This window comes from Dryobates pubescens, chromosome 18 (assembly GCF_014839835.1).
Source record: "Dryobates pubescens isolate bDryPub1 chromosome 18, bDryPub1.pri, whole genome shotgun sequence".
In the NCBI taxonomy this organism is placed as follows: Eukaryota; Metazoa; Chordata; class Aves; order Piciformes; family Picidae; genus Dryobates; species Dryobates pubescens.
The window spans coordinates 10,291,258-10,317,957 of record NC_071629.1 but is presented as its reverse complement, the minus strand read 5'-3'; the positions used below and the strand labels follow the sequence as shown (position 1 = coordinate 10,317,957).

Here is a 26,700-nt window from a genome sequence, read left to right as displayed (position 1 = left end):
AGCGCACGTTGGTGGCTCATGTCAAGCTTTTCAGTCACCGGCACCCCTAGTTTCCTTGCCGCGGGCTGCTTTCCAGCCCCACACGCCCCAGCCCTTCCCGCCGAGATCGGGTGGCACCGTCGCGGACCCGCCCACAGCTCCGCCGCCGGCTTTGGCGGGGTGGCAGCGGGCGGTGCGGGCCGGAGTGGCCCCGCAGCTCCCACCGCTTTCTCCCAGCGCGCAGGCGCGGCGGAGTCGCTGCCGGGGCTCTGTCCGCCGCCGTGGCCCGGCGGGCTGCGGCGGGGACCGGCGGCAGTAGCAGCAGCATGCGGCAGTCCCTGACTCAGCAGCGCCCGGGCGGCGTGGCGCTGCCCGACTCCGTGGGTAAGTGCCGCGGGGCAGAGGCCACACAGGTCCGGGAGGATGCGGGTCGGTGCGCGGGGGCTGGGGGCGCGCGGCCATTTTGGGCAGTGGGCCCCCGGGGGCCGGTCCAGCTGCACTGGGCATGACCCGACCCCCGCCGCCGGCAGCGGCTGCGGTGGCCGAGGCGGCCGTTTTCTCTCACGGCCGCGCAGCGCTGGCCGCCCAGCCGCCTTCCAGGCGGGTTTCAGCCGCCGTCGCAGCGGGACGATCCGTCTGCCCCCGGAGCCCCCGGGGCTGCGGCACAGACACAACGCTCCCCACTCTGGCCGTGCCGCTCGCTGCCCGGACGGAGGTAGCCGCTGGTGCCCCCGGCCCACGCAGCATCCTTGAGACCGGGGTCCGCTTCCCTCCCAGTGCTCCTGGACCTCCCGAAATAGATCAGAGAATCCCGCCAACGGCCCCGCACCGGCTGCTAATTGCAATTGCCACCCCTTCCACCCATCCACGCAGGATATGAGCCACCCAAGCGCCTGCAGACCCTCCTCTCGTGGGTCAGCTGGCCGGGCCCGTGGGTAGAGAGCTCTTCGGGTCAGGGGTCGGCCAGTGGCGATTTTTTGGCAGAGAGCTGGAGCAAAAGGAGAAGGACTGGGAGGCAGAATGGCTCGGTGCCAATTGCCCCCCATTCTCCAATGGCTTCCTTGGGATACTTTGTGGTTAGTATTCGCTTGTGACTTTTGCCCCTAAAGAACAAGATGGAGAAGTCAGTGCTGTTTCTGGGCCATCTTGTCTGTGTCCTGATAATCAAGAAAAACTTGAGTAAATCGGGGCCAATACAAAAATAAGTATTATTGCAAACTTTCGAAGAAACCTGGAAGAACCTACTACAGCCTTGTTTTTATGACAGGCATATTTACAGTAACTATAATAAGTGCATGTTTCTGAGGCTTAAAATAAAAATTATCTTTCTGATGCCTGTCCACGCTCTGACTGTCATTTTAGCAAAAGAAAGAGACAGACTATTGCTAGCATTAATTTATTTGAATCTTCTTCACTAAGCACAGTGTTTCCAACCACCTTGTTTGAGGTTGAGTAAAGCAAGTTTTGAGGTGTCTGATTTGGATAAATCACAAAGAAAAGGCTATTAGTGTCTCTTAAAAGCAGAGATAGCAAAGCTGTTGTAGCTCTGCTTCTGTGTGTAAAGCTGCACCAAGCTCAGCAGCAAGGAGATAAATGATCTAATGGGGAATACTTTCAGCAAAATTAATGAGAGGATTTTGCCAGCATGACCCTTCAGCAATCAGTGGAGACACTGAGTGTAGGTATGCTGAAGCAGCTGCAGGTATCCTTATGGAAGTACAAAACCACTTTCTCAATATACATGTAACAGAATGTGTTTTCAGAGAAAGAAAAAACGGAATTGGTGTCTCAGTACAGAGCCCAAGTGGAGGTAATCATTATCTCTCCGATTTTACATCTCTCTCCAGCATCAAGCTCAGGGATTATGATTGGGTTTGTCAGGACTTGGAATAAAAGCATTTTTTGTTTGGTGTGGTGTGTTGTTGTTTTGTTTGGGTTTGCCTTTTTAATCTTGTGAGGAATACCGAAAAGCTGTCAGAATTTTCTGGTTGGAAGTCTTTCATTTCAGTTCTGTAGTGCCTGTTGGTGTGTGCTAGTTGTGACCTGGGGAGCAATGGAGAAATACAAGAATGGAAAACATGGAGGTTCTGAAACAAGTTCAGAATCCATAAACAGTGTTTCAAGCTGCTTCTTTTAGAAGTGGTTGTTGTTGTTTTTTGGTTTTTGCCTGCAGAAATGCTGCTAACAAAATACTCTGGTTTTGAGGAAAACAGCCTATTTCATGGTAACTTTTTGCAGCCTCTGATGGAAGCTAGGAATAGCCATTTTTGTGTGTAAACATTGTGCTCGTGTACTCACGGCGCCCGCTCAGATGTGCTCTGCAGGGTGTTTTTTTCACAGCACATAAACATCTGCACACCCACACAGCCTACCCATAAAGAGTTGAAGCTGCCTGAGGAACATATGGCTGGCTTTACTTATCTTCTGCTCATTTGCCAGCCAGACTGTAGCAGTAATCAGAAGGTCGGTAATCTATTATGTGTGTAAGCAAGGCAGGTTCCTTCTTTCAGAACTAATCCATATAAGAATTAGTGTTTTATTCTCCAGTTTCAGCTAAACCTTTGCTTCCAGTACTTTGGAATTTTAAGACATATATGTGACACATTTAAATGATTGCACTGGAGCTGGTGTGACACAAGGTATAGTGGGAGGCAATACATACAGAATGGCCTAATATCTTGATGAATTTTGAACACTTCAGAAGTTTAGATTGTATATTATTGACTTATTTGGATAATAGAAAGATTAACCCCTAACAACCTGCAGCAAACAGTTGGGTACCTTTATCTCCATTCTGTAAAAAAGGGCATGAAAAATGAAGGGCTGCTTTTCCTTATAAAACCTCTCTTGCCTTTCATTTCCTTATGCTGGGCTTTTAGGCCCCAAGTTTAGGCCTTGCCTGTGATTTCAAGCTCATCACGTTGGTGTGGGGGAAATGATCCACCCCTACGACAGCTGTGCTGCATGGATCAGCATGGAGAGGAAGTGCTCCCTCCAGCAGCTCTGCTGGTGGGTCAGGTTGGAGTGGGTGTAGAGGAGCAGCAGGTTGCTGCTGCACTGTTCCCTGACCTTGTGGATTAAGTGAGGTAATTTGTATCATTGTGTGTCCATATGGCTGCGCTGGTGTAACTGTTAGGATGAAGAGATCTCTCTGCGCTGCTGATAGGCATAGACCCTAAAGAAGAGCTGCCCAGCCAGGCCTGGTGTGCTCCTCTCTCTGGAGAACTTGGACAAGGTTTTTGTGCTTATTTGACTGAGTCTTTCTTCCCAGCTTTTCTGCCTGTGTTTTATCTTACCATGTACATGCTGTCAGGGGGCCCCTGAACACCTCAGATGGGGGTCCCCAATGTGGTTTGCTTTAGGGAACGTGCTCAGCAATGGTAGAATTGGCTCCTTGGTCTTGGGACACACCCATGCCCTTCTCTGAAATACTGATAAGTGCTGGTAGTATCATTTGGGAGCCTGTGGGGTGGGAAATACCTTTGTCTGATCCCAGGGTGCACTGGAGAGCCCCACAGTATGGGGAAGAATTTAGGGAGCACAGCAGGGGACTGTTATGGTCCATTATTCTACCAGCTGCTCTTTCAAATGCTGAGTTATGTCTACATAATGTATGAAATATAATCAAAAGGATTGTTCCACAAAATGATGTGAAGATGGCAGAGCACAGGCTGAACAAACATGCCTAAAGATGCTACTGAGCGTAATATTGCAGCCAGCTTTCCTCTTGGCTGATGGAATCACTATTTTATATTTATGCTCATTTGGGACGTCTATAAATATGTAAAAGAAAAAAAAATCATCAGGCAGCTGTAGATGAGTTTTACTAATCCACAAATTCATTATTCAAGCATCTAAAAATACCTGGTCCTTGTTGAAAGCAGGGGATGATACTACAGGCAAGGAGAAGTGGCTGTTACTGGTGATGTCTTATTTACATGGAAAATTGTGGATGCCTTATGTATGATCACAGCCAAGATTTCTCTCCTCCAAACAAGTGGCATACAGTGTGATTATTTATCTTGGTAGAAATAGATCAGAAAATATATAAATGCCTAATGGTGATATTTCTTGTATTTGCTCAGCTGCCCCAGACCAGTGGGACTGGGAAGCTCCCATGTATCCAAATGAGCTCTGTAGCATTACAGTTCTTATATCTCTCTTCATCCACAACAGAGAAGTGATAAGTAAATGAATTCAGGTGCCCTAGTAACGTTTGATAAAGCATGGTAATGAAGGTGAAAAGTAAGAGCCAAACACAGAAGTGTTCTCAGATTAGAAGAAAGAAAGGTTACCACAATGTGGTTGGTGGTGGGAGGAGAAATTTGTGGTACTGTGACTGTCCCCAGATGGAATCAGCAAATTCTGTTGTGTGTGTGTGTTTTTAGGGTCGTTCAATAGAAGAAAAAGAAATTCCCTCTACGTAACTGTGACTCTCCTCATTGTGTCAGTATTAATTCTAACGGTGGGCCTAGCTGCTACAACAAGAACCCAAAATGTGACTGTTGGAGGTTATTACCCAGGGGTTATTGTAAGTATAGAACTCCTAGGTAGGTCTAGATAACTTATTGCCTACAAAATCCCTTGTAATGATGCAAATGTTACACAGGGTGCTCTTGTCTGATATATTATGCTCAGCTACTTCATTGCCATTTGATTTATTTGTTTTATTATTATTTTGCACCTGCTGCTCATTCCCATGCAAAAACCCCATTCAAGTGGCAGCTTCCTCTGAGCCTAGGTAATAACATGCTTTTGAGCTAATGGTGAGACAGATAAATAGGTCTTATGTTGGTCAAAGCAACAGCAGACCTTATTTGTTTGCATGCATCACATTAACCCCAAGCAGAAGAAAGGCAAAGAAGGACCATAAATGTCAAGAACAGTTGAGAGACCAGGCTGTGAAATATTTTTCACGTGAACTTGTGGTCACAAAGTTCACTTGCAGGAGTGTTTAACGATTTGGAGTCCCTGAATGAGGAGAAGCATGTTAGTGAGAGCTGTGGCAGCTTGCCAGGGGAGCATACACATCAAAGCAGCCAGCACATCCATTTCTTTTTTGTTATCAACAGATGAAAATGGGAAAGGACAATCTTGTAGCTTCAAATGGCTTAATTTAGAGAAGACCTCTGCTGCCTAGCTTTCTTGCCAGTAGATGATTCCTGCAGAATCATAAGGCCCCTCCCAGCATACACAGAGCTCTGACATCAGCTAGAAAGCAAGTCCTGGTCTGTTCATGTGCATGTCTGAGACATGGTCAAAGAGAAGCATAACAAAGACTAAGCTGTAGCCAAACTAAGTGTGTTACCAGAGTCAGTGTCACTGCAGCTCCCCAGCTAGGGTTTCCTGGTGTAACAGCAGTGGGTTGGGAGCCTTGAAGTTGGAGGCTTAAAGTCAGGCCAGATAACTAGGTGGAGACTTGTTCATGCCTTGTTGTGGTTTGATTTGTTTGCCATGTGTTGCTGATCTCGGGGAGGTTTGTACTTTTCTGTGGGCATGCTCTTTTATGGCTGAAGAGAGCCTCTTTACCGCCATTGGAGTGGAACATTGTGATAGACTCTGTTGGGCCTCTCCAGTTTAGGATTGTTTTTTGGCTTGTCCCAGTAATTCCTGCATTTAGGCTTGATCTTTTTTAAAGAGAAGTAGAGAAGGAAGGTGTTGAGAAAGGTGACAGGCTGGCTTCAAATTCTTCACACTTAGCCTACGCTCTGTCAGCCTGCGTTGAACCTCGTGCTTCAGAGCAGGTCCTGCAGGCTGAGGCAGATGGGTAGAGCCTGTTCACATCTCCTTGACGTCTCCCATGCTATTTATGCTCCAGGAACGTCAGCATCGCTTACACTTTTGTAAAACTCAGTCTACTCATGGAATTAATTAATTGCTGGGCTTGGGAAGGGCACCGAGTTACTTTATTCAGAGGCACCTTGACAGTTTGTGCTTGTCACGAAATTCCCCCTCTTGGTTAGTTCATTAATTCACTGTGTGGAAATGTGCGATGACCTCGCCTGTCTCCCTGCACAGGAAAACATTTCAGTGTACTGCTGGATGCTTCAGCAGGTGCTTAAAATAGCTGGTGTTTCGTAACTAGCTGGAATTTCTCCCTTTACTGTGGGAAAAGGGCTTGCTGTGGTGCACGACTGCTTGGTGAGCTGTGCCCAAGCAGGTGGCTTCTACAGCCCTGAAGAAGCAGCTTCTTGCAGGTCTTGTTATCCAGAACTTCACAGAAATGTAAGGCCTGTGTGCATCTCCATTAGGGGGTTCTGTGCACCATTAGTGCTGCACCATCATTAGTCATACCCCGAGTACCCTGTGGTGGCAGGGAGAGAGCCAGAACGCTCTTCATGTGCTGGGTGACTTCTTGATGTGTGGACCAGACCCTTATGGGACATCAGATGTCTCATTGCTGCCATGCCTAATGCACCATTCTTTACTCCTTTAACTGGTGTGTCAAGGGCAAACATCTCTTGTGCAAGGAGGAAACATGCACAGAAGTAGCTGTCTGATGCAGAGGAATATCTTCCCAGGCCTGTGCTCCTGAGGAAGGACAGAACCAGGTACTGGAGACCTTTCACACACCAGTGGGATCTTGGTTTCTTTGTGGGTGTCTTTTTGTTTGGGTTTTTTCTTTTGGTGGGGGGATTGTTTGGTGGTTTGTTGTGTTTTTTTTCCCCCCAAAAAAGTGCAATTCTTTGTTGACCCAGCTGAAGGAGCTGACTCGGGGGCTGCCTTCCCCCTTGTCCATGACCTCGAGGTCACTAGCTTCGCTATTACATCTGTGAACCCCCCAGCTGTTTCTCTGGGAGGTATTCTCACCTGTGGCTGGATGACTGACCTGGGCCTTGAAGGCCAAGGTATAACAGTGATGCTCATGAGGCAAGAGTAATGATCAGGTGCAGAGGGCAAGCACTGTTATGAAAGCAAGTCTCTGTGAGATAGGTGTATTGTCTCCAAGTTACACCAGCTTCCAGTGCCTGTGTAAATGCCCTTTCTTGGGCTTTGACGGGCAAACCTCTTCTGTTCCCTGTCAAGCATGTTGGCCTGGGGCTTTGCTCTGGAAAAGCGTATTCATTTTGTGTCCTGTCCTCCTTTCAGACAGATATCTATGGGGTTTGTATCCACCAGCAAATAAATGATACAGTTGATGCAGATTATGAAGATCTCTTTGTCTGATCTGTAGAAGAGCAGTGGTTTTCCTATTAATGAATGAAAATTCCCTTTAATTAGTGAGAATCCACAGATATATTTAGTCTTCACCTGACAGAAGTACAAACTTGCTCTAGTTATTTTTTAAATTATCTTAAGTTAACTTTTTTTCACCTTTTGGCTTGAGGCTGCTCTAAAACACCATGTGGACATTTCTCTTAAATGTGCTGGATCAAGCTCAAAGGGCTCAAAATGTTTTTCTTAAGCATTTGTCATAGGTGTATGTTGCCATACAAGTTCCTTGCTGCATCACCAGACTGAAAATCATGTCTGGATCTCCCAGGTTTCAGGCTTGGAATTGATCTGTAAAACTGTTAGCTGGGGAAGGTGGGGGTTGTTGCTTGCCAAAGCTGAACCAAATAATAAGCCTAGAAGCACTGGCAGGTCAGATCAGCAGTGCCTCTGACTCTCTGCCCTGCCTACCTGCAGCATTAAGCAGCACTGGGTGCTGTTGCTGTGCATCCCACTGTGGATGTTTGTCCCTGATGTGGGAGCTATGGTCTCCTAGAGCTCAGAGTGCAAGGCAGGCAGCCGGGAAGCAGCAGGCTGATGGGCTGCTCTGCTGTAATCCCTGCCATTGGAGCCAGCAGCCCTTGCTGCCTGCGGCACTGCACCAGCATCACTGGGCTTAGTCAGAGCAGGGGAAGAGATAAGCCCAACTTCTCCTCCTGTTTGTGTCTGCTAATCTCTGCACGTGCCTCTGCCTGCTAGCATCGATTCCTTAAACCTTGCTTTTCTGTTCCCGGATTTGAAAATATCGATTCCAGGTTCGTTGACTCATTCTTGAATCACTGCAGTTTGTCTCCTGCCTTATTGTGCTTCCTGAGGAATTGGCCAGCTATTTGGCATTCTCACCCAGATCTTCACTGTCCCCCTAGTCTACTGACTGGATTTGAACCTACTTAATATGACCAGTCCAACTGTAGGACTTTTCTGGCATTTCTCATTTTGCTGACCCATAGAAGTAGAGCTGGATGTGCTCTCCACCACTAAAAGACCTTTCTCCACAGAAGTACTTGTGCTTCTTCCCCAGTAGTCCGTGATTTCTCGTTGAAGTCTCTGTCTCTGGCCTGGCTGAGGTGTGCTCTGTCCTAGAAACTTCTATTTAGTGTAGCTAAATAGCTTAAGGCTGTGGAGAAATGAGGTGGAAATTGCATTCCTGGCTGACTTCACTGAGCTGCAACAAGAACAGTGGTGTGGGTTATGGCACCAAGAAAAGATGCTTGTGCTGGAGTAGCTTATTCTGTTTGCTGGGCTGGCCTGAGCTCTTCTGATAGAAGGTCCTGGGTGATGCATCCTTACCCCTGGAAATAAGGCATAGGAGTAGGCAGGAAACTACTAAATCTGAAGAGGTATAATTCCCTCTTATTTCATACTTCACATCAAGAAATTCTCCAACTGGAAAACTTAAATGGTTGCTCACATGCTTAGTGAGGTTGCAGAAGCCTTGTCCTGCAAATCCTGGTGAGGTGGTTCTGCTAGGTTTGGATCTGGAGGCTCCCGAGTGCTCACAGGGTTTATTCCAAGACAGCAATGTGTATCCTCATCCACCAGCCATTTCTCAGCATCACTGGGGAGGGGATGGAATTCAAAACTCATCCTTTTTGTTTCCACACATGCTTTTAGTGTCATAATGGATACACTCGATAGTGCCTGCTAGCAAGAGACTCCCCTGATTCCTTGCTGAAGGAAGAGTGCTTACACATCTTCAGTATGCTTTTTGCTGCTTCTAGATTTGTGTTCTGTCTGTATGTAAAATATATTTGATACTGTCCTGATCGAAATGCTAATGATAATGTAATTGCTTTTCAGCTTGGTTTTGGGTCATTTCTTGGAATAATTGGATCAAACTTGATAGAAAACAAAAGGCAAATGGTAAGTTCATTATAAAAACTTTAAAAAACCCCACAACCCAGAATCTGGAAGAAACCCAAACAACCAAAACACAACAAAAAAACCCCCAAACCCCCAAAAGGCAGTAACTCAAATTTTTTACATAAAGAGTATTATTCATTCTCCTAACTCTTCCAGGGTAGTGCTGCATACCTCTTGAAAACTAGAGATGGTTTCTGGCAGCCCAGAAGAACGAGGCTGTTAGCCCTGATATTTAATAATAATAATAAAAAAGCTCAAGAAAGCACAGAGTGACTCTACACAGTCTCATTGAACTCACTGGGACTTTTTTAAAGGGCTTGAAATCAAGTGTTTGGAGTGTGTTTTTCTGCTGAGCTGTCACAGTATGTGATGTATAATATGGGTAAGTAACATAAACATGAGGCATTATTTTAAGTCTTTTAAAATAAATTCTTAGAGACTTGGGACTCTGCAGAAAAATATTTTGCCACTTTTTATTCTAAGCAAAGGGTAAAGAAGAAGATCAAGCAGGTGGTATAACAGCAGCCCAGAGACTGGAGATTAGAGCCCTTAGAGGGCTCAGCAAAAAGTCCTTTTTGAGAATGAGTGCTGAGAGCTGCTCTAGATATGTCTGGAGAGTAAGTCACTGAAGATAGCAACATGATATGAAGCGTGAAGACTGGTGTAATTGAAAAGCAACCAGCTCCTCCAGTATTGCCTGTTGTTGGTTCTTGTTTCCAAACACCTCTTCAAGTAGGAGGGAAAACCAAGAAACTTTTCATGCTGTAAAGTAGCAGCTGGGGACTTGAGAAGCACTGTCTGGTTCCTTCCTCATTCTGCAAGGAGGATTTGTGTGCTGGGACTGGAAAGCTACTGGCTGGGCAGGTCTCTGGTGTCCCATCCCGTGGGAGTAATGTTCAGAAGAGAGCAAACATGCACATATCACAAACCAGATGAGACAAGTGCTGCTGGTATGATCACAGCTGAGCTTGTGCTGGGGTGGGAGGGGATCTGTTTGTGCAGTGAGGACAGACCTGTCCCACATTACCCACTTTGGCAAGCACAGCCTGCTTGTGCCTGGAGTTAGGGGCTGTAGTTCTTGGAGGTGTCAGTAACAGTGGGTAGGTTCTTTGAGAATTTAGCCAAAGGTCAGAAGTTGGTACCTGCTGCAGTCCTGGCAGGCTGTCAAGCTTAGTCTTTCCCAACCTGTTTTCTCTCCTTGCTGCATGTGGCTGGCTCGTGGTAGGTACAGGGCAGCTTCTGGAGCACCCTGTGAACATTCTTTCACCCTGGACAGTGGCCACAGTCCCCCTCCCTGTTGATTGCCCCATGCTCTGGCAGTGAGATCCCTCCAGCCTTCCTTGTGTCAGGTTACCCATGGCCAAGGGAGGAGTCATAATGACCCAGCACTGCTGTCTGCTTTTGCAGGGACAGAGCTGCCTCTGCCGGGGAGGCTCAGGTTAGCGCAGTGTGCTGCTGACCAAGGCTAAGGCACCTTTGCCGAGCTTCATGGTTTGAACTCTGCTGGTAGCTAAGCACCACCCAGCTGCTCACTCCCTCACCCCCTGCCCCAGGCAGCAGTGGGAGAGAATTGGAGTTGAGGTAAGGAGGCTTGTAGATTGAGATTAAAATGATTTAATAATTGAAATAAAATTAAAATAATAGTGACAGTAGTGGAAAAGAAAATAAATGAGTAGTGAATAATGCAATTGCTCACCACCCACTAACTGAGGCCCAGCTCATTCCCAGCCAGCAATCCCAGAAGAGAAAATCCTGACTGCAATCCTAGGGGAGAGAGCCATCTTCCCAGCTAACCCTCATCTATATATAGGGCATGATATTGCATGATATGGAATATTCCACTGGCCAATTTGGGTCCATTGCTGTGCTCCCTCCCAGCTTCTGGTGCACCTGCACACTAGTAAGACACAGGAAGTTGAAAGGTCCTTGATTCCTTAGCAACAACTAAAGCATCAGCAATTCTCTCACACCAAATCCCATACTCAATCCAAAACACAATACCATTTTAGCTACTAAGAGGAAGAAAACCCCAAACCACCTTATATCTCTGTCCGAGCTGAAACCACGACAAAGCTACAGAGGATGTTGTGAGAAATTCTGGGTTGCCCTAATCCAGATATTTATTGCTGTTTTTACCCTGGTTCTGCAAGAGCAACATTTTCTGTTCTTTCTGCCCTAGATGGGTTTCAAGCCTCTTGCCTTAGCAGCACATCAGAGTCTGGTTGAGCAATGACCATATTATGCCAGTCCTGTGTTCCTCACAGGTGTACCCATGGCAGCGTGCCTCTGGCTTGACTTCTTTGTTTATTCTGAAGAGCCCTGGGTAGTGCATGTTTATTCTTTTCACCTCTCTATCATTTTGTGTCCTAAAAAGCATGCATGACCCAGCTTTGCAGGGACTGCATCACTGCTGCCTCAGATGGCAGCTAGCTTGTCTCTGCTTTGGCCACAGGGAGGACATGTGGTAGCTGTCACTTATCGTCCCTGTGCTTTAGTTGCATTTCCTGCTTGCCCAGGAGCACTTTACATGGGCAGCTTTGTCCATTACATGTTTCCATAATATCACTGGCACTGCAGGACTTTTGTCTTCTGTGAACTTCCCCAGTGTCCTAGTTTGCTAAAAGGCAGTCCTGATGTTGATTGTTATGCAGTTGCTCCTCAATGATGGCAGGAAAAGCTAAAAGCAACTTCTGCTGCCATGTCCTTGTGCACGTTTCTGTCCTATAAGCTGGCTGGGCAGCATGAGGAGTCAAGCAAGCCAGCAATATGGGGAACGCTAATCTGAAGCAGCTCTCCTTGCTTCTCTCCAGCCTACAGACAGAAATAGACTCTTGATTTCCCACCCAGGCATATTAGTTTTCATGTTGCATGTCTGCACATCCCACTTGTCAAAGTAAGAGAGAGCTTTCATCCTCCCAAGGAGGGCCAGCTGCCCAGCATACTGCCCACCAGCCTGCCACCTCTGCCTGCCAGCGCCGTAGGCAGCACGGACTTAGTTAGACCCAAGCTGCCTGTTCAGCAGGTTTCAAGTGAGGAGTCAGCATTGTGCATGCCTTCGTGACAGTCATCCGTGCCATAGAGAAGTACTGACCAACAGCTTCACAGCCCATGCATTGTTGGACCATAGCCTAAAGGGAACCTCAGCTCAGAACATTCCTGCTTTGTGGTTCCCGCATTGTCCCAGCCCAGTTTGTCTTTTCTTGTGCAAACACTACTCGATGTGGCTGCCTTTGGCAGGAGTTGGGTGAGTGAAACCAGGGTGAGCCCCTGTCTGGAGCCACATCCCATGGCTCTTGAGAGGGGCTTCTGCTTTCTACAGTGACAGTATTGTCCACCCTATGTCACAACTCTTGCTGATAAATCATGGGGCTAGTTGAAACCCATGGCTTTTTAAAATGAAATGGTATGGTTTTATCTGCTGCTTAATTTTTTGTATCATAAATTCTCATCAGTTGGTTTTCAGGTTGTGCTTTCTCCAGGTGAGAAAGAGGAAACTAAATAAAGAGAGCAAAACCATTTCTAACATCATTGGACTAGATGACCTTTGGAGATGCCTTCCATCTCAGACCATTCTGTGATTCTGTATCTTAATAGGGCTGTTATGAAAGTATCACCATTAACAGTGTGTTATTTTAAATCATCATATTAGCAGCTGCTATCTGCAAGCAGGGGCAACCCACAAATAACCCAATTGTATATATTTAGTATTTGACTCACTTCCCATCTCCATGGGTCATGCTGTTTAGGGAGACGATCCTCTTTCAGGTGTGTATGAAAGCCTAAGCTTGCTACAAGATAACCTAAGCTATAAACCCCATTTCTTCCACCCAGACTGTAAGCAGCTGTGCTCTCTCTTGTTTGGTTTCACTGGTTGTGGTAGTGGAGCAGTACAACTGCTGTGCTGGATAGTGCAAGTTGTGATGCAGATGTGGAGATGGTGTGGGCCTGAGTGGTGTGGAAATGCTGTTGTTTGCAGCTGACAGAAACAGGCTCCTAGCATAGGACCCGATCCCAGAAAACTTGTCACCTGCTGCCATCTGCAAGTACTCTGTGGCACAGCATCTGATCTTGCAGTAACAGCTTGTTACTAGTGACCGTGACTTGTTTACATGGTCATTGGTTAATTTCACAACCTGCCCTACCTACTTTATTTGCAGTAATACAAGCCTTGAAGATTTGCCTCATCTAGAAAGGTATTTTATTTTCTCTCATTTTGAAGCTAACAGAAGTAAGCAATTGCACACTGTCCCAAGAGATCCCTCCTGCATCTCCACTCATTGCTCAAGCTGAGCTAGTCTTCACAAGAATATTGCTGGAGAAGGGTCTGTTTTCACTGAAGGAGGTTTGGGTAAAAACAATGTGATTGAAGGATCTCAGGATTTTTAGGTTAAAATAGAATCACAGAATGGTTTGGGTTGGAAGGGATCTTAAAGAGTGTCTAGTTCCAGTCCCACTGCCATGAGCAGGGGCGTCTACTAGACCAGGTTGGTCAGAGCTCCATCCAACATGGCTTTAAACACTTTCTGGGTTGGAGCCTCCACAACTTCTCTGGGCAGCCTGTTCCAGTGCCTCACCACCCCCATGGTGAAGAATTTCTTCTTAATGTCTAACTCTAGCTTCATCTCATTTGAAGCCATTACCCTTCATCCAGCTGCTATATACCTTTGTAAAAAGTCCTTCTCCAGCTCTCCTGTAGCCCTCTTCAAATACTGGAAGGCCACTCTAAGGTCTCCCTGGAGCATTCTCTTTTCCAGGCTGAATAACCCCAACTCTCTCAGCCTGTCTTCATAGGAGAGGTGTTCTAGCCCTCTGATCATCTTCATGGCCCTCCTCTGACCCTCTCTAAAAATTCTGTGTCCTTTTTGTGTTGAGGACTCCAGAGCTGGCCACAGTACTTCAGGTAGGGTCTCATGAAAGAGGAGTAGAGGAGGAGAATTGCCTCCCTCAACCTGCTGGCCACATTTCTTTTGACGCAGTCCAGGACACAGTTGGCTTTCTGGGCTGCAAATGCACATTGCTGGCTCGTGTTGAACTTCTCATCAACCAGCACTCCAAAGTCCTTCCCCTCAGGACTGCTCTCTATCCATTCTCTGCCCATCCTGTATTTGTGCTTGAGATTGCCCCAACTCAGGTGCAGGACCTTGCACTTAGTTTTGTTGAACTTCATGAGGTTCCCACTGTCCCACCTCTCAAGCTTGTCAAGGTCCCTCTGGATGACATCCTGTCCTTGCAGCATGTTGAGCATACCACACAGCTTGATGTCTCCAGCAAACCTGTTGAGGGTGCACTCAGTCCCACTGTCCACATTGCCAACAAAGGTGTTAAACAGCACCAGTCCCAGTACCACCCCCTGAGGCGCACTCATCACTTGTCTCTACTTAGACACCAAGTCATTGATTGTTACTCTTGCCATTCTTGCCCTCCCTCCATGGCCCTGTCAGTATCCCTGATGTATTTTGGGAGGGGGGATTTGGAGTGCTGGTTGGTCTGGAACCCACTGGCAGAAGCTGAACTGCTGTTGGGGAGCTAGGAGAGGGGTCATGGCATCACTCACATGTTTCTCCCAGTTGGGCAATGGCATTTTGGCAGAGATGGTATTTAAAGTGGTGTAGTGGGAGTAGACATTTTTGTTTCTCTTACCTGGTTTGGGGTTTAAGTGTTTCTTGTTTACCTTCTAAATGCCTTCACCCTGATTTTTAAGATTGGGCAGAATGGGGACAGTGGAAGAGGGTCAGACCCGACTGATTTCCTTGAGCTGAAAGTGGAGATCTCTCTCCTTAGAGCTGACCCAAGCCCAGAGGAGGCCTGTGGGCTGTGTTTGCCACAACCCAGCACAGAGGAGCCCAGACAAGCTGCTGTGAAGGTGTACAACAGCAGTGGTGTAGGGTGGTCCCCTATCTTCTGGTCTCGTGGATTTGTGTTGAGGCCTGCAGGAAAGTGTTTCCCACCAAGGAGGTTCACATAATCTTGTGTCCTTACAGCCTGGGAAGTGTTCACAGGAGCAGCTCTCTGCAGTGCTCCAGAACAGGGAGGGAAGAAATCTCTTTTTCTCTCCAGGGAAGAGTTAAAGATAGTAGCAGCCAGAAGAGGGGTTGTATCCCAGCCTAAGTTTAGAGCTTTGGAGTCACTTTAAAACTTGCATTATGATATCAAGGCCCCAGAGAACCAGTCTGGCACAATGCTGCTGCTGGGCCACCTGACAGGAGCAGATGCTCTCCTTTGAGATGCACATCCCATTGCCTTCAATGAGACCAGTCCGTGCGGCCTGAGCAGGCATTTGGGTCACTGACTGCAGTTTAGGTATCCTTGTGGAGAGGGCATGAAGCACTTGGTTGTGGCGAGGCAGATGATACTTTGCTTTGTTTTCCTTTCCCAGCTGGTTGCATCGATCGTCTTCATCAGCTTTGGTGTCATTGCCGCGTTCTGCTGTGCCATAGTAGACGGCGTCTTTGCTGCCAGACACATAGTAAGTGCTTCCAGGAAAACACAGGTGCTGCAGCTCTTTTACTCTAGGGAAACAAGTGATGGTGTCCATAATGCCATATCAGGCCACATCACACCCCCCCCTCAGGGCTTTAATATATGTCATGTGCTGAGTGCTGGTTTAAATCATGAACTTCAGAAAAATGTGTCGGTTCCTCAGAAATACCTGCACATGAGCAGCAAGCAAGATCTTAAACCCTTGCTCCTGGGGGCCTTTGGTGTCTATTTTATGTGGTTACGTGGCTCTCAAACCTGAAAGGTGTAATGTGAATTACAGCTACCACCAGCAGCATCTCTTGCATTTTAAATGTCAGCAGAGGTAGTTCTCAGTGCTGCTTGAACTGCTGGATGTTGTGGTAGGAGGAAGCCATTTGATAGGAAGCTCATCAAAGTGTTACACTATAAACAGGAAGCACTTGCAGTAGGTTCTCAGTCTCCATTTGATGACTTAAGAAAAAAGAGGTACTGTTGCCATGACTGATCACTAGCACAGCTGGACTTACAAAAGCCTCAGTTAATAGTAGAGAAATGAAAAAGCACTATTCCATTTCAACTTTTTAATTTGACATTTCTAACTGCAAACAGATATTACTCCTGCAGCTCTGCAGTTTGATGACTGTTTTGGAAGGTTTTTTTGACAGAATGGGAAGGAAAAGAAAGATTTGGGGTTTACTTGTGATGAGAATGGAAAGAAACTTCAGGTCAGAATTCTCCATCAAGTGGAAACTCCCCATGTCAGCTGGCTCATTATTCTCTTTGTCAAGCTGCCTCCCTTTCCTGCCCCTGAGCATTGCAGTGGTAGAAAGATGGCTGGGCAGTAGGGTTTGCTGAGAGAGCCAAGGGCAGCTCCACCTCCACCCAGCTGTGTAATAGGTCTCCCTCTGTCCAGATGCAGCCAGTAAGTATTGGCCATCTCTGGTACTACTTGTGAGGCATGTGAAGCATTAGCTTTGATAAAAAGGTGAAGCCCCTTTGACTCTTGATGCTGGCTGTGTGGGTCTGAGACTTGCAGACTTGCTCTGGGATTTTTAGGTGCTGACCTTATGGGTTGGGTGATGGCATGAGCTGGCACCTCCTCCTGGTTAGCCTCAGGGATGTCTGCATATCTGAAGCAGCCAGACCTGAGTAGTTGGGACGATGAGAGCTGTGGTTTCAGACATGCCTTTGGCCTTGCTTCACCCTCTAACAGTCCAAAACTGCCACCATTTTGCAGAAGTGCTCCTGCCATGCTAGCACAGTGTCCCTACTATCACCTGCTCTGCTGCTGCCACCTCGAGCTTTGGATCAGATGCCCAGAGAGCACGTTCAGCTACTCCTGGGAAGGGCTTGCTGATGCAGATACACATCCAGTGTTGCTTTCTGTAAAATTTTGCCCTGGAGACCAAGCTGCCCCAAAGTGAGACATTAATGATGTTTACATGCTGAGTCATTGGTAAACCAGAGCTGTCTCACAAGTCACTCAAGAGACCAGAAAGATAAATTTGCCAACAATTTAATGAGAAATTTTTATGATTCAGCATGAAGAACCCTCAGAAACATGTCATCAGCCCTGGGATGTGTCTAGGGGGATGAGGAATGAGTCATCCAGTTTGGGATGGTCGCACTCACTCACACAAGCCTGGCTCAAGAATCTGCTCCTCCTGTGCCTGCCTCCAGAGACCAAATGTTAAACATCACTTGGGGCTCAGGAGGGCTGGGATAGGCTGTTACCTATCTGCCAATGTGTTGAGGTGCTGGTGTTAGAGCAGGGTCTCTCTAAAGCCTGGTGCCTTTCTCCAGCTCAGCATTGAATTCACTGCAATGCTAAGCCTGGTGCTTTTTCATTGGCAGGACCTGAGGCCACTTTATGCGGGGCGATGTCAGTACTACTCCAAGAGTACGACCCCACCAGAGGTAAGAGCAGATTTGGCTGTGCTGACACCATAGAGGGGCTGGCTTTATGGTGCAGGTGGAGGAACCTGCTGTCAAGCTGCTGCTCTAGTGTCCCAGAGGCCTGTGAAATGAGGAGGGAGTGGGAGGCTGGGCCTGGGGTAGGAGCAGAATGCCAGCAGGACCCAGGAAGTGAATTCCACCACACTTGGTACTGCCACATTAGTGAAGGAGCAGGTGAAGAGAAGAGGATGGGGGATAGGAACACTGTTTTCTCTAGATCTAGCTGTGTATTCATTTCAGGAGCAGGGTGGTGGGTTAAGTGTTCATGCAGTAATAATTTCTGTAGATAGGAGCAACATGTGTCAGCCTCTGTCCCTCTGCTATCTGTTGTCTTCTCCAACGAGAAGCCCACTGGGGGTAGACGTTCCTGCCACATACTGATAGTGTGTGAGTAACTTGCCTTTGCTGTGCACTGAGTCTCTCTGAGATTCCCTAACAAGCTGCCAAGTAGTTTAGAATAACCACTATATTCCAAATTAAAAATGTCTATTTGATTTTCCAAGTAAGTAGTATACAATGGCATTGGTAGGCATTCTCTTCTTAGCCACAAGACCATCCACATGAGCTTGGGTGTTACTACTTACACAGACAATTAAGTGTTCTGAGTTGCTATGTGGTGAAGAGTGTTAGTTCAGCGAGGTCATGGCTGCTTCTAAGAGTTGCACAACTCCCTTCCTCTGCAGACATGTGCTTCCCCATGGGGAAAGGAAACGCTGGCCTGGTCTAATGATTCTTTATTCCACTGTGATTCTGTGCTGCAAAATAAGGAAAGAAAAAAATCTACCTGGGGCTAATCTGGAGATCAGTACAAAGTCTCCCTGTAGTACAGGCCAAATAGCAGCAGCAATCGTGCTTGGTGATTATGCCCTTATGTGCTTTGTGTCTGTTCTTCTGTATTCACACAGGCAGTCTGCCACCCACAGCGCCGGGCACCCTGCACACCCAAAATAAAAACCAACACCTGCTTCTGCTGTGACCTGTACAACTGTGGAAAGTGAGTATGCTAAGCATACCATTCCTAGCCATGGGAAAGGCCATGCCACTGGTCATGCCAGTTTGCAGGTGTTTGAAGGGCCAGGATAGGGTGGGAGCAAAGTATCAGTTAATGACAGCCATTGTGGGAAGAGATCTTAAACTGTGGTTGCTAGCCACAAGAACTCCCAAGCACCAAGTAAAGGGGTGTATGAAGTACACTAAAGCTATTTCAGCTATGGGTGAGCTTGCTCCAGGCTAGCCCAGCTGGAAAAATGACAAAGGAGGGAGGTTCCATTACTTTCATGCTTGGTGCCCTCCCCAGTTTTCCTCCTATTGGGTGTCCCTTGACTCAACACCATCCTTCTCTGTTGTCACTGCTTGTTCACTGGGGTTTATTTTGTTTTAGAAGACTAAAGATGTAAAAACTGGAACACTATTCTTCCTTGCTGTGTCACTATTTCATTTCCCACCCCACTAACAGGGAAGAGAGTTTGCAGGCTGGATGTTTATAAATCAGTGTCCTCTCTGACATACCTTCCATGGTCGCAGGAGGTTGGAAGGTGTACAAGCAGTGTGCAAAGATGAGTCAGAGGCATGGTTACCAATCAAGAACTACTGCATAGTGATCACAGCATCATAAGATCTGGCTACTGTTCCTAAGCCAACTTAATTTACAGCATGCACTGCTTATATTTGGAGTGTCTAATGTGTGTCAGCAAGCAATTAATAAATGGATTTTTTTAGTGCTGGCTCTTGCCTAGAGCTGTTTCAAGCTTAGCATTTCTCACACTGCTTAGTTGGGCTTGCCCCCACTTAAATAATTGATGGTGGTGGAGAAGGATCAAAAGCTGCTGTTGGAAGATGGTGTTTCTGTGTGCTGGGAGGGGTAATCCCTGGCCTCTGTAGGACTTTATTCCTGTGGAAGCCACTTCAGCCTGGTGAAGCTCACACTTCCCTTTGACAGTTTACAGCACACAATCCTTTTTTACTAAAGAGAGCGATAGACAAAGAAGTGGTTGGGATAGAAACACTTGCAAGTTTTCTGTTGCGGTTTTTTTTTATCCCAGTCAAGCTGGTTCAGAATCTTGCCTCTGACCCATTTCCCTCTCTGATATATCAGTTGTTACCATCTCAGTCTTGCTTAGTACCACACAAGTGTTCTGCACTGAAGAGGTGTTGGTGCTTCTGGATCTCAGTAAGAAAGGCGCAGACACTCAAGACTGGTTGGCTCTCGTAAAGGATGGGAACGACAGAAAAGCGACAGCAATCTTGCATCCCTCCTGATGCGGGAGCCCTGGCTGTGGCAGCATCGGACAAGCCCCTTCATGTTGATAAGTGCATGCTGTACTTCTCTGTACAATGCTGAATGTTGTCAGTGGTGCTCCAAGGCTCTGAGAGCTTGATGCTCTGACTTGTCTCCTTAGGAACAAGCTCTTGCAAACAGTGCATACAGGATTGTTAAAGGCAGTCATGGTATGTGCTCAGGTCGTGCAGAGGTCGTGCTGGGCCTTTGAAGGCTAGCATTGAGTTCAGGTTTTACAGTTGGTGGCTATGCTCTGCCTCCATTCTGCTTGAATACCCTGCTTCCTTGTTGCAGTGTCTTCTGCAGTGGCCCTCTACAAGAAGATAGGGGAAAAAATAAAAGAAGAAGCAACAATTGAGTAATGAGGGAAAGAGGCTCTTGTGAAAGAAGGCAGGTTCCTGCAAGCCTTCCAGAGTCTGCGAGGGAGATAGCCTTGATATGCTTCTTGCTGTTAGAGATGAGCCTATTCTTCCCCATTTCCTCAAAGCCCTTGTGCAGCGGATCTCCATCTATGAGATGAGAAAGAAGTCATTCTGAAGTATTGGTTTTCCTCAGTAAATGTTCTCTTAAGGGGAATTTGCTGTATCCCACTGCATCTGGTAGTGGCTACATCCAAGGTCAGCCTGCTCCTCTAAGCAGTAGTCGGATAGAAGTCATTACTGAAGAATCCTGCTGTGAGACTCCATCCCTCTGCTTGCAGGAGCTGCTCTTCCCTTTCCAAAATAATGACCTAAGTGAATTTAACCAAGTGTTCTCCATCTCATTTCTGCATGTGGAAAAGATTTTTTAAGCTTTTAATGTGAGCAGAAGGACCTTGTTCTGCCGGAGTCCTAGGGGTTCTGCCAGCCCATGCCATTGTAGAGCTGTAAAAATCAGGCAGCTGGAGCAGAGCAGCAGAGTTGAATGTGCTTGGTGGCCAAGCCCTGCAGTGCCAGGGAGCCAGCTGTGCTGTCCTGTGCCCATCCCAGTCCCACCTAGCTGCTCTTGTGGCTGTGAGGAGCAGCCAGCGCTGCTATAAGGGGCAGCTGTTGATCCTCTGGGCACAGACTGATTTCCCTGTGTAATTCCAAGACCAGTTTGTCCTTGAGATGCCCCCAGGATCTCTGTGGAGGTTTCAGATGGTAGAAATGAGGCATATACAGCCTGAAGGCGATTTGGATATTTGCAGGTTTTGCAGGACTTGTTTCACAACAGATCAAGCTGCCTTCTGCTGGTGACATACAGGGAGATCTCGGATGTGACAAGCATGAGATCTAGCAAGCTTCATTCCCACTCCCTCGGCAGTTGTGCTGTCATTAAATTGCACAATGCATTTTACTGTCGAGCAGAAGTGCTTGAGTGTTATGATGTGTGGTGCATCTTTTAATCATTATTGTTGTGTGTTTTTTTCCTAATCCAGTCGAGTAGAGATTTCTGGAGGATACTATGAATACATTGATGTCAGCAGCTGCCAGGACATCATCCACCTTTACCACTTGCTTTGGTCTGCAACAATTCTGAACATAGTGGGGCTGTTTCTAGGGATCATTACAGCAGCAATTCTTGGAGGCTTTAAAGATATGGTAAGATGGTGCTGCTTTCTCTGTGGATTAAACAAAACAAATCAGCCAAGTTACCTTTTAAAAATACTGAAAACAGCTATTGCTGTGCAGTTGTTTTGTGTGAGTACTGGTGTGCACTGTGCTGCAGCAAGCTTGCTCTGTGGAAACTAAGAGGAAACAATAGGTGGCTGAGTAATGAAATGACCTCCAGGCTTACCTGCTGCCTAAGAGGCAACCAGATTGCCAGTTGCTAGTTCAGCAGACTTGAGTTCCAAAGACACACAGTGGTCCTTTACGTCATTTCTGCTTTCATTCAGCTGTCAGCTTTCTATGGTTTGGTTAGTAGCCTGAGATTCTCTTCTTTTTGTTTCAACAGACTCCTTCCCTGCCTACACTGAACTGTACGGTTGAAAATGCACACCCCTCAGTGTCCTACTACTCCAGGCCACAAGTGACATCTTACAACTCCTACTACCACAGCACTCCTCACTTGCCTCCCTACTCTGCATATGACTTTCAGGTAGGGAACGTTACAGGATGTTTTCTTGTTTAGCAGCAAGGTTAAATCCAGCCAGTCTGCAGGACTCTGGAGGCCTGTCTGCCTATCATTCACACAGTTTAATTTTCCTGTTCCTGCAGAGAATACCAAATCTTTCCTGCTAGGCATTGATCCTTGGCAGTACTCATTCACACTAAATGTCTCCCTGAAAGCTGTCCTTGAAGAGAAGGCAACAGAACCTTCTGCCTGCCTTTCCTGTTGTTCACTGGTAAAGGCTACATCAAAACTAGGCATTGTCTGTGATGCCTGCTATGCTCTGAGGTACCACTAACACCTTCTCCCCTGCTATCAGCAGCACAGAGAGAAGCCCACCCTTGCCTCCTAGATCACTTTTGAAGGCTGTACTCTCCCTGGTGCAAGAGTTGGCCAAGTCATTGCTTCCCACTCATCCCACACATCTTTCATGGGAAAAAAACACAGTACTCTGAAATTTCTAAGGAATCCTGTTCCCCTCCAAGAGACTCTTTCACATACAACTCTAAAATGGCAGATGTGGCTCTTTGGCATTTGGAAGAGCACAGTGTGTTGCAGTGGCCACTGCCTGTGCTGTGGCTAATGAACACTCTGCCTTGCTGGTTATAGTGAGGAAGGCAGCAGACCTTTGCAGTGGCTGTGATGGGAGCTGGGCAGGAGGAAAGCACCCTGGAAGGAATAATGCTGCTGTCTTACTCCTCACTCTGTGTACTCAGTTTGGGGCAGTCAGGCAAGAAAGCCTCAGTCCTGACACATTTTGACTTCTGTGGACCCTGAGACAGGTTTGGCTCTGACGAAAGAACACAAGCGAGCAGTGGCCTTTTGTTGTGTTTCACCCCCTGGTGAAAGAGGATTTAGTGCCATCTGCTCAGCTGCTGGCTTTGTTGCCAAAGCCAGGCTGCTGCCCACAGTTGGTATGAGCCAGGCTTGCTTGTAGCCATGGCAGCTCTCCTGCAGCACTCCTGGCGGTGACTGAGGCAGCCGGGCGCAGGCGCTTTGTAATGGTCAACACCCAGGGCTCCATTTGCTAACAAGTGCCAGTGCCATGTCACTACAGCAGGGCCCTTCCAAATGTCATTGTAGTGCAGGGGCTCCCACCCATCAGGCTTTGGGAGAACTGGGGCGTGATGGAAGAGCTGCTGTGTTGTTTGAAACGGGAACAGTTTGTATGGCTTTCTGTGAGATGCTCAGCAAGCAGCCTGGTCTTTCACAATCTATAGCTCCACTTAACAAACCTTCACAGGCTGGTGTTAGGGTCATGATGCGTTACAGGTAAGATCCCGATGTCTGCCTGTTTCTGAATCCCAGGACTCTTACTGGAATTATTTGACAAAATTAATGGTTGCCTCTCTTTTCCAGTGCCCCAATAAGGACTTGCACTGTCACAGGTTCAGAAAGTTAAGCCAGTCAAATGGCTTAATTTATTAAAGTGAGAGATGCAACAGATTCAGGATTGCTGGTGATAAAGGCACTAACTGCCAGATGATGTCAGGAGCACACAAGTGCAATGGATTTTGCCCTCTTTCCACTGCAACATGAGCAGAGGGAGGTTCTAAAACTTTTCAAAGTCTGTTTTGAGGTTGGGTGTTTGCTATTTTAGCCTTGCTTCATCAGTTTTAGCCAAAACAAAGCTGTCTTATCTTCACAAGACTCCCTCCCTCAGCCATTTGGCAGGCCAGCTTCCTGGACCTTCATTTAACACAAATACCTTCTGCTTCTAAATTAGCCTGTTCCTGAAGCCTGTTGTCTTGCATTCCTGACGCACAGTAAGCTAGGCAGTTGTCCCACAGAGAGTGACACAGAGAAAGATGCTGTTTGAAAGCAGCCTACTATCACTGCAGAGTCCATTGACCCTCCTCCCACCAAGGTAAAATCAGATGTCAGCTCTGATCATGTACCTGGTCACCACTATGTACAGCTCAGCCTTGCTGCCCCTGCACAGGTCCCTCAGCCTGTACTCGCACGCCTCTTGCAGTGCAGTCCCAAGCCTCCTCACTCTTCTGCCTCTGCCAGGGCCTTAAGCCAGGCACATTTTGGATTTGCAGTCTCTGTTGAAGGCATGCATGTTGCCTGAGCTTGAGCAGAAAGGTGGTCTGCTCCAGCATGCTGGCAGTGGGGTCAAGTGCCAGCCACCACTGCTTGCTCTGCTTTTTGGGTGGCCAAATGGCCAGCAGCAGCAGGCCAGGGGAGTAAATACAAGTGATTGTATTTCACTGTCTGTTTGTCTGGCCTGTTTCTGGAGACAACGCAGCCTGTGCACAGGTCTCTGACAGCACCGGCACTGTACGGCTTGAAGCTTTAGACCTAAGGTATTTTTGGTAGCAAAGTTATTTTGGAGCACAGAAATTAACCATCAGGCATACACAAACTTTGTTTCTCCACCTTTTCAAGCTTTTTACGCTTTTTACTCTGTGAAGGCGTATATTATTTTGCTATCATCAATTGCTGAGGGTTTTTTATATGTGATGAAGAGAAAACGTAGTGTAAAAAGCAGTTACCTGCAGCCTGCTCATTGCTGCTACTGGCTGATATGTGAAACCCAAGATTTGACAGTGACTCATCGGTTTGAAGTTCCCCAGTCTCTGTGAAATGCAGCAGGTGTACAAAAGCAGTGAGAAAGAACACTATGTTATGTTACTTTATTCTGGTTTTTAAATGCCTTCTTCAATTCTAAGTCTAAGGAGTCTCGTTATGCAAAACAGTTACTTACAGGCTGTGCTTGCTTTGAATACAAGAAGTTATTTGAATATTTATTTGCATGTACATATGTTTGCAGAAGTGAGCCTTGAAGTGTTAATTTTACACTGCTTGGTAACACTTTGCCAGGGTCCTTTACATTAAGCAGTGGTTACGTTAAATGCTTCTTGCTGTCTCCCTGCAGCATTCCAGTGTGTTTCCAGCCTCTACTCCTTCTGGCCTCTCCGATGAGCCCCCATCAATGTCGCCATCTCCCAGCTATATGTGGTCCTCTAATGCGCCGCCTCGTTACTCGCCACCGTATTTTCCACCTTTTGAAAAGCCACCACCTTATACACCATAAGAAAAAAAGATACAAAGATACTTGCCATTGAAATAATTGTGAACATTTTGTATTTATATTTTACTGTGGGAGGGAGCAGGAGGGTAGATACAGAAGATAATTGCAAATACAAATATTAGAGTGGACCGTTCTTTCGTGTGAGACTTATTTCAGAGGTTTAACAGTGGAGTATGAGGAAGGGGGCATACTGCTGATGTTTTGCAGTGTTGGTGAGTAGTGGGTGAATCTAAATTCCAGCCTCCTTGTTTTACTGTGAGGTCCACATAGTCCTTGATTTTTAATAAAGCAGTATAACACAGATGATAGACTCTGGTCTGCCTTACTCCATCTTGTGTTGAGCTGAAGTAAGGGTAGCCAAGATTGATAGTTGCTGGAGAGTATTGATCTGTTTAAGGTCGAAGGTGCTTGCAGACAGCTCAGCTTGATGCTTGTTTTGTTTGGCCTTGGGGCTTCAGCTGCTGGGATTTTTTGGGGCCTCAGAACCTATCTCACATCACTTGTTGGTTACAGCCTATGCACTGGAAAAATCTTGGGGGGAAGCGTGACAGCATCTCAAAGTTTTACACTGATCAAAAAAGGTATCATAGGGTATTTTCATGTATGTCTAGCAAGTATAACTCTTCTGAGGAGGAAAGCTTTTAATAGGCAAGCTGGTTTTGTTTCGGGATGCTTCTTAAGGTAGAAAGTGAAATGAAGTTGTCTTTCTTTGAACTGTAACTAAAGTCAAATAGTTTGGGTGGTTGCACTGCCTAAATCTTCCTTGTATTCCTATAAAGAGCATCAGAAACTGTCCACAGCTGTCAGAAACAGTGCTATGAAACCATTCTTTGTATTTTTCCCCCTTCTGTTTGGTTGGGATTTTTTTTTTTAAAGCTTCTAGTGTTAACTTTTTAAATAGACTGAATCAACACCTTGAATAAGCACTGTTCTTGTATCTGTATCATGGGCTGCACATAAGGAGTATCCACTACTAGTTCTTAAAGATGTAAGTCTCACATGGATAAAATTCAACACCCTGTAATATAGGATGAAACTGATAGGAATTTGCAATTATTGTTGTGACTTTCATTTAATCTTCAGCTGATGACTGTGCTGATTGATCTAGATTCCAACAGATTTTGCATGCATCCTGCATAACAAGAGGAGGTCAGCTTTGTTATGTGACACGCTGTCCTGTAAAGTGTGGTTCTACTCCAGGAAGTGATTTCAGATGACAGCATTCAGATATGAGCTGCTCAACCTGAGCATTCTCAACTGCTTTCTTCAGGTACTGACTTTTCATTCCTTATTTCCTAGAGATTTGACTTCCTTGGCATCAGGTTGTTGGCCCTAATCCTCAGTTGTCTACCTTTGCTTTAAACTGATGCAGATGAAAAGGTACCTAAAAGCTAAGCCTGGCTTTCAGAACCTAAAGTGCAATACGTGCTCAGGGTCAGGGGAATGGGCAGAGGAGAAACCAGACAGATGAATTTTCAACTTGAAGGTCTCTTCCAACCTGGTTTATTCTGTTGTGTTCTAAACCGTGGCATCTTTCTACTTTTGATGCAAAAATAAAAATACTGTCGACACAGAAAACAAACACTGCTCTCTGATCTCACTTTTCAAAGTACACCCACACTTTTACAATGCTGTTTTTGATCCTATGCATTTGCAAAGCCGTTAGGCTAGACTATGTGTTAACCGTCCCATTTCCACGGTCAAATAGTGATCAGTGTATTTATAACCCAAAGGATGACACTCTTTATCCAGAAGCAAATGTAACTTTTCTCCAGTGACAAAGAAAAGTGGAGAAAGGAGTACAGCTCATGGGATTTAAAGCAGTAGTGTATGCTGAACATAT

General features: G+C 46.6%; 1 protein-coding gene across 1 annotated transcript; it reads left to right on the top strand.

Moving 5' to 3' along the window:
* Positions 1-207: 207 nt before the first annotated feature.
* On the top strand, positions 208-25,440 carry TMEM255A (transmembrane protein 255A). The gene is made up of 9 exons (XM_054169820.1): positions 208-363; positions 4,368-4,510; positions 8,992-9,054; positions 15,431-15,520; positions 17,368-17,430; positions 18,375-18,463; positions 21,147-21,309; positions 21,665-21,808; positions 24,702-25,440. Exons 1-9 carry the CDS (start codon positions 306-308, stop codon positions 24,858-24,860), a joined length of 972 nt encoding a protein of 323 aa, XP_054025795.1. The 5' UTR covers positions 208-305; the 3' UTR covers positions 24,861-25,440.
* The last annotated feature ends 1,260 nt before the right edge of the window (positions 25,441-26,700 follow it).

Excerpts from the sequence above, each read along its gene's own strand:
- TMEM255A (XM_054169820.1), top strand. The coding sequence starts at position 306 with ATGCGGCAGTCCCTGACTCAGCAGCGCCCGGGCGGCGTGGCGCTGCCC. Across the intron at positions 364-4,367 it reads GGCGCTGCCCGACTCCGTGG|GGTCGTTCAATAGAAGAAAA; the intron begins GTAAGTGCCGCG and ends GTGTGTTTTTAG. Across the intron at positions 21,310-21,664 it reads TTGGAGGCTTTAAAGATATG|ACTCCTTCCCTGCCTACACT; the intron begins GTAAGATGGTGC and ends TTGTTTCAACAG.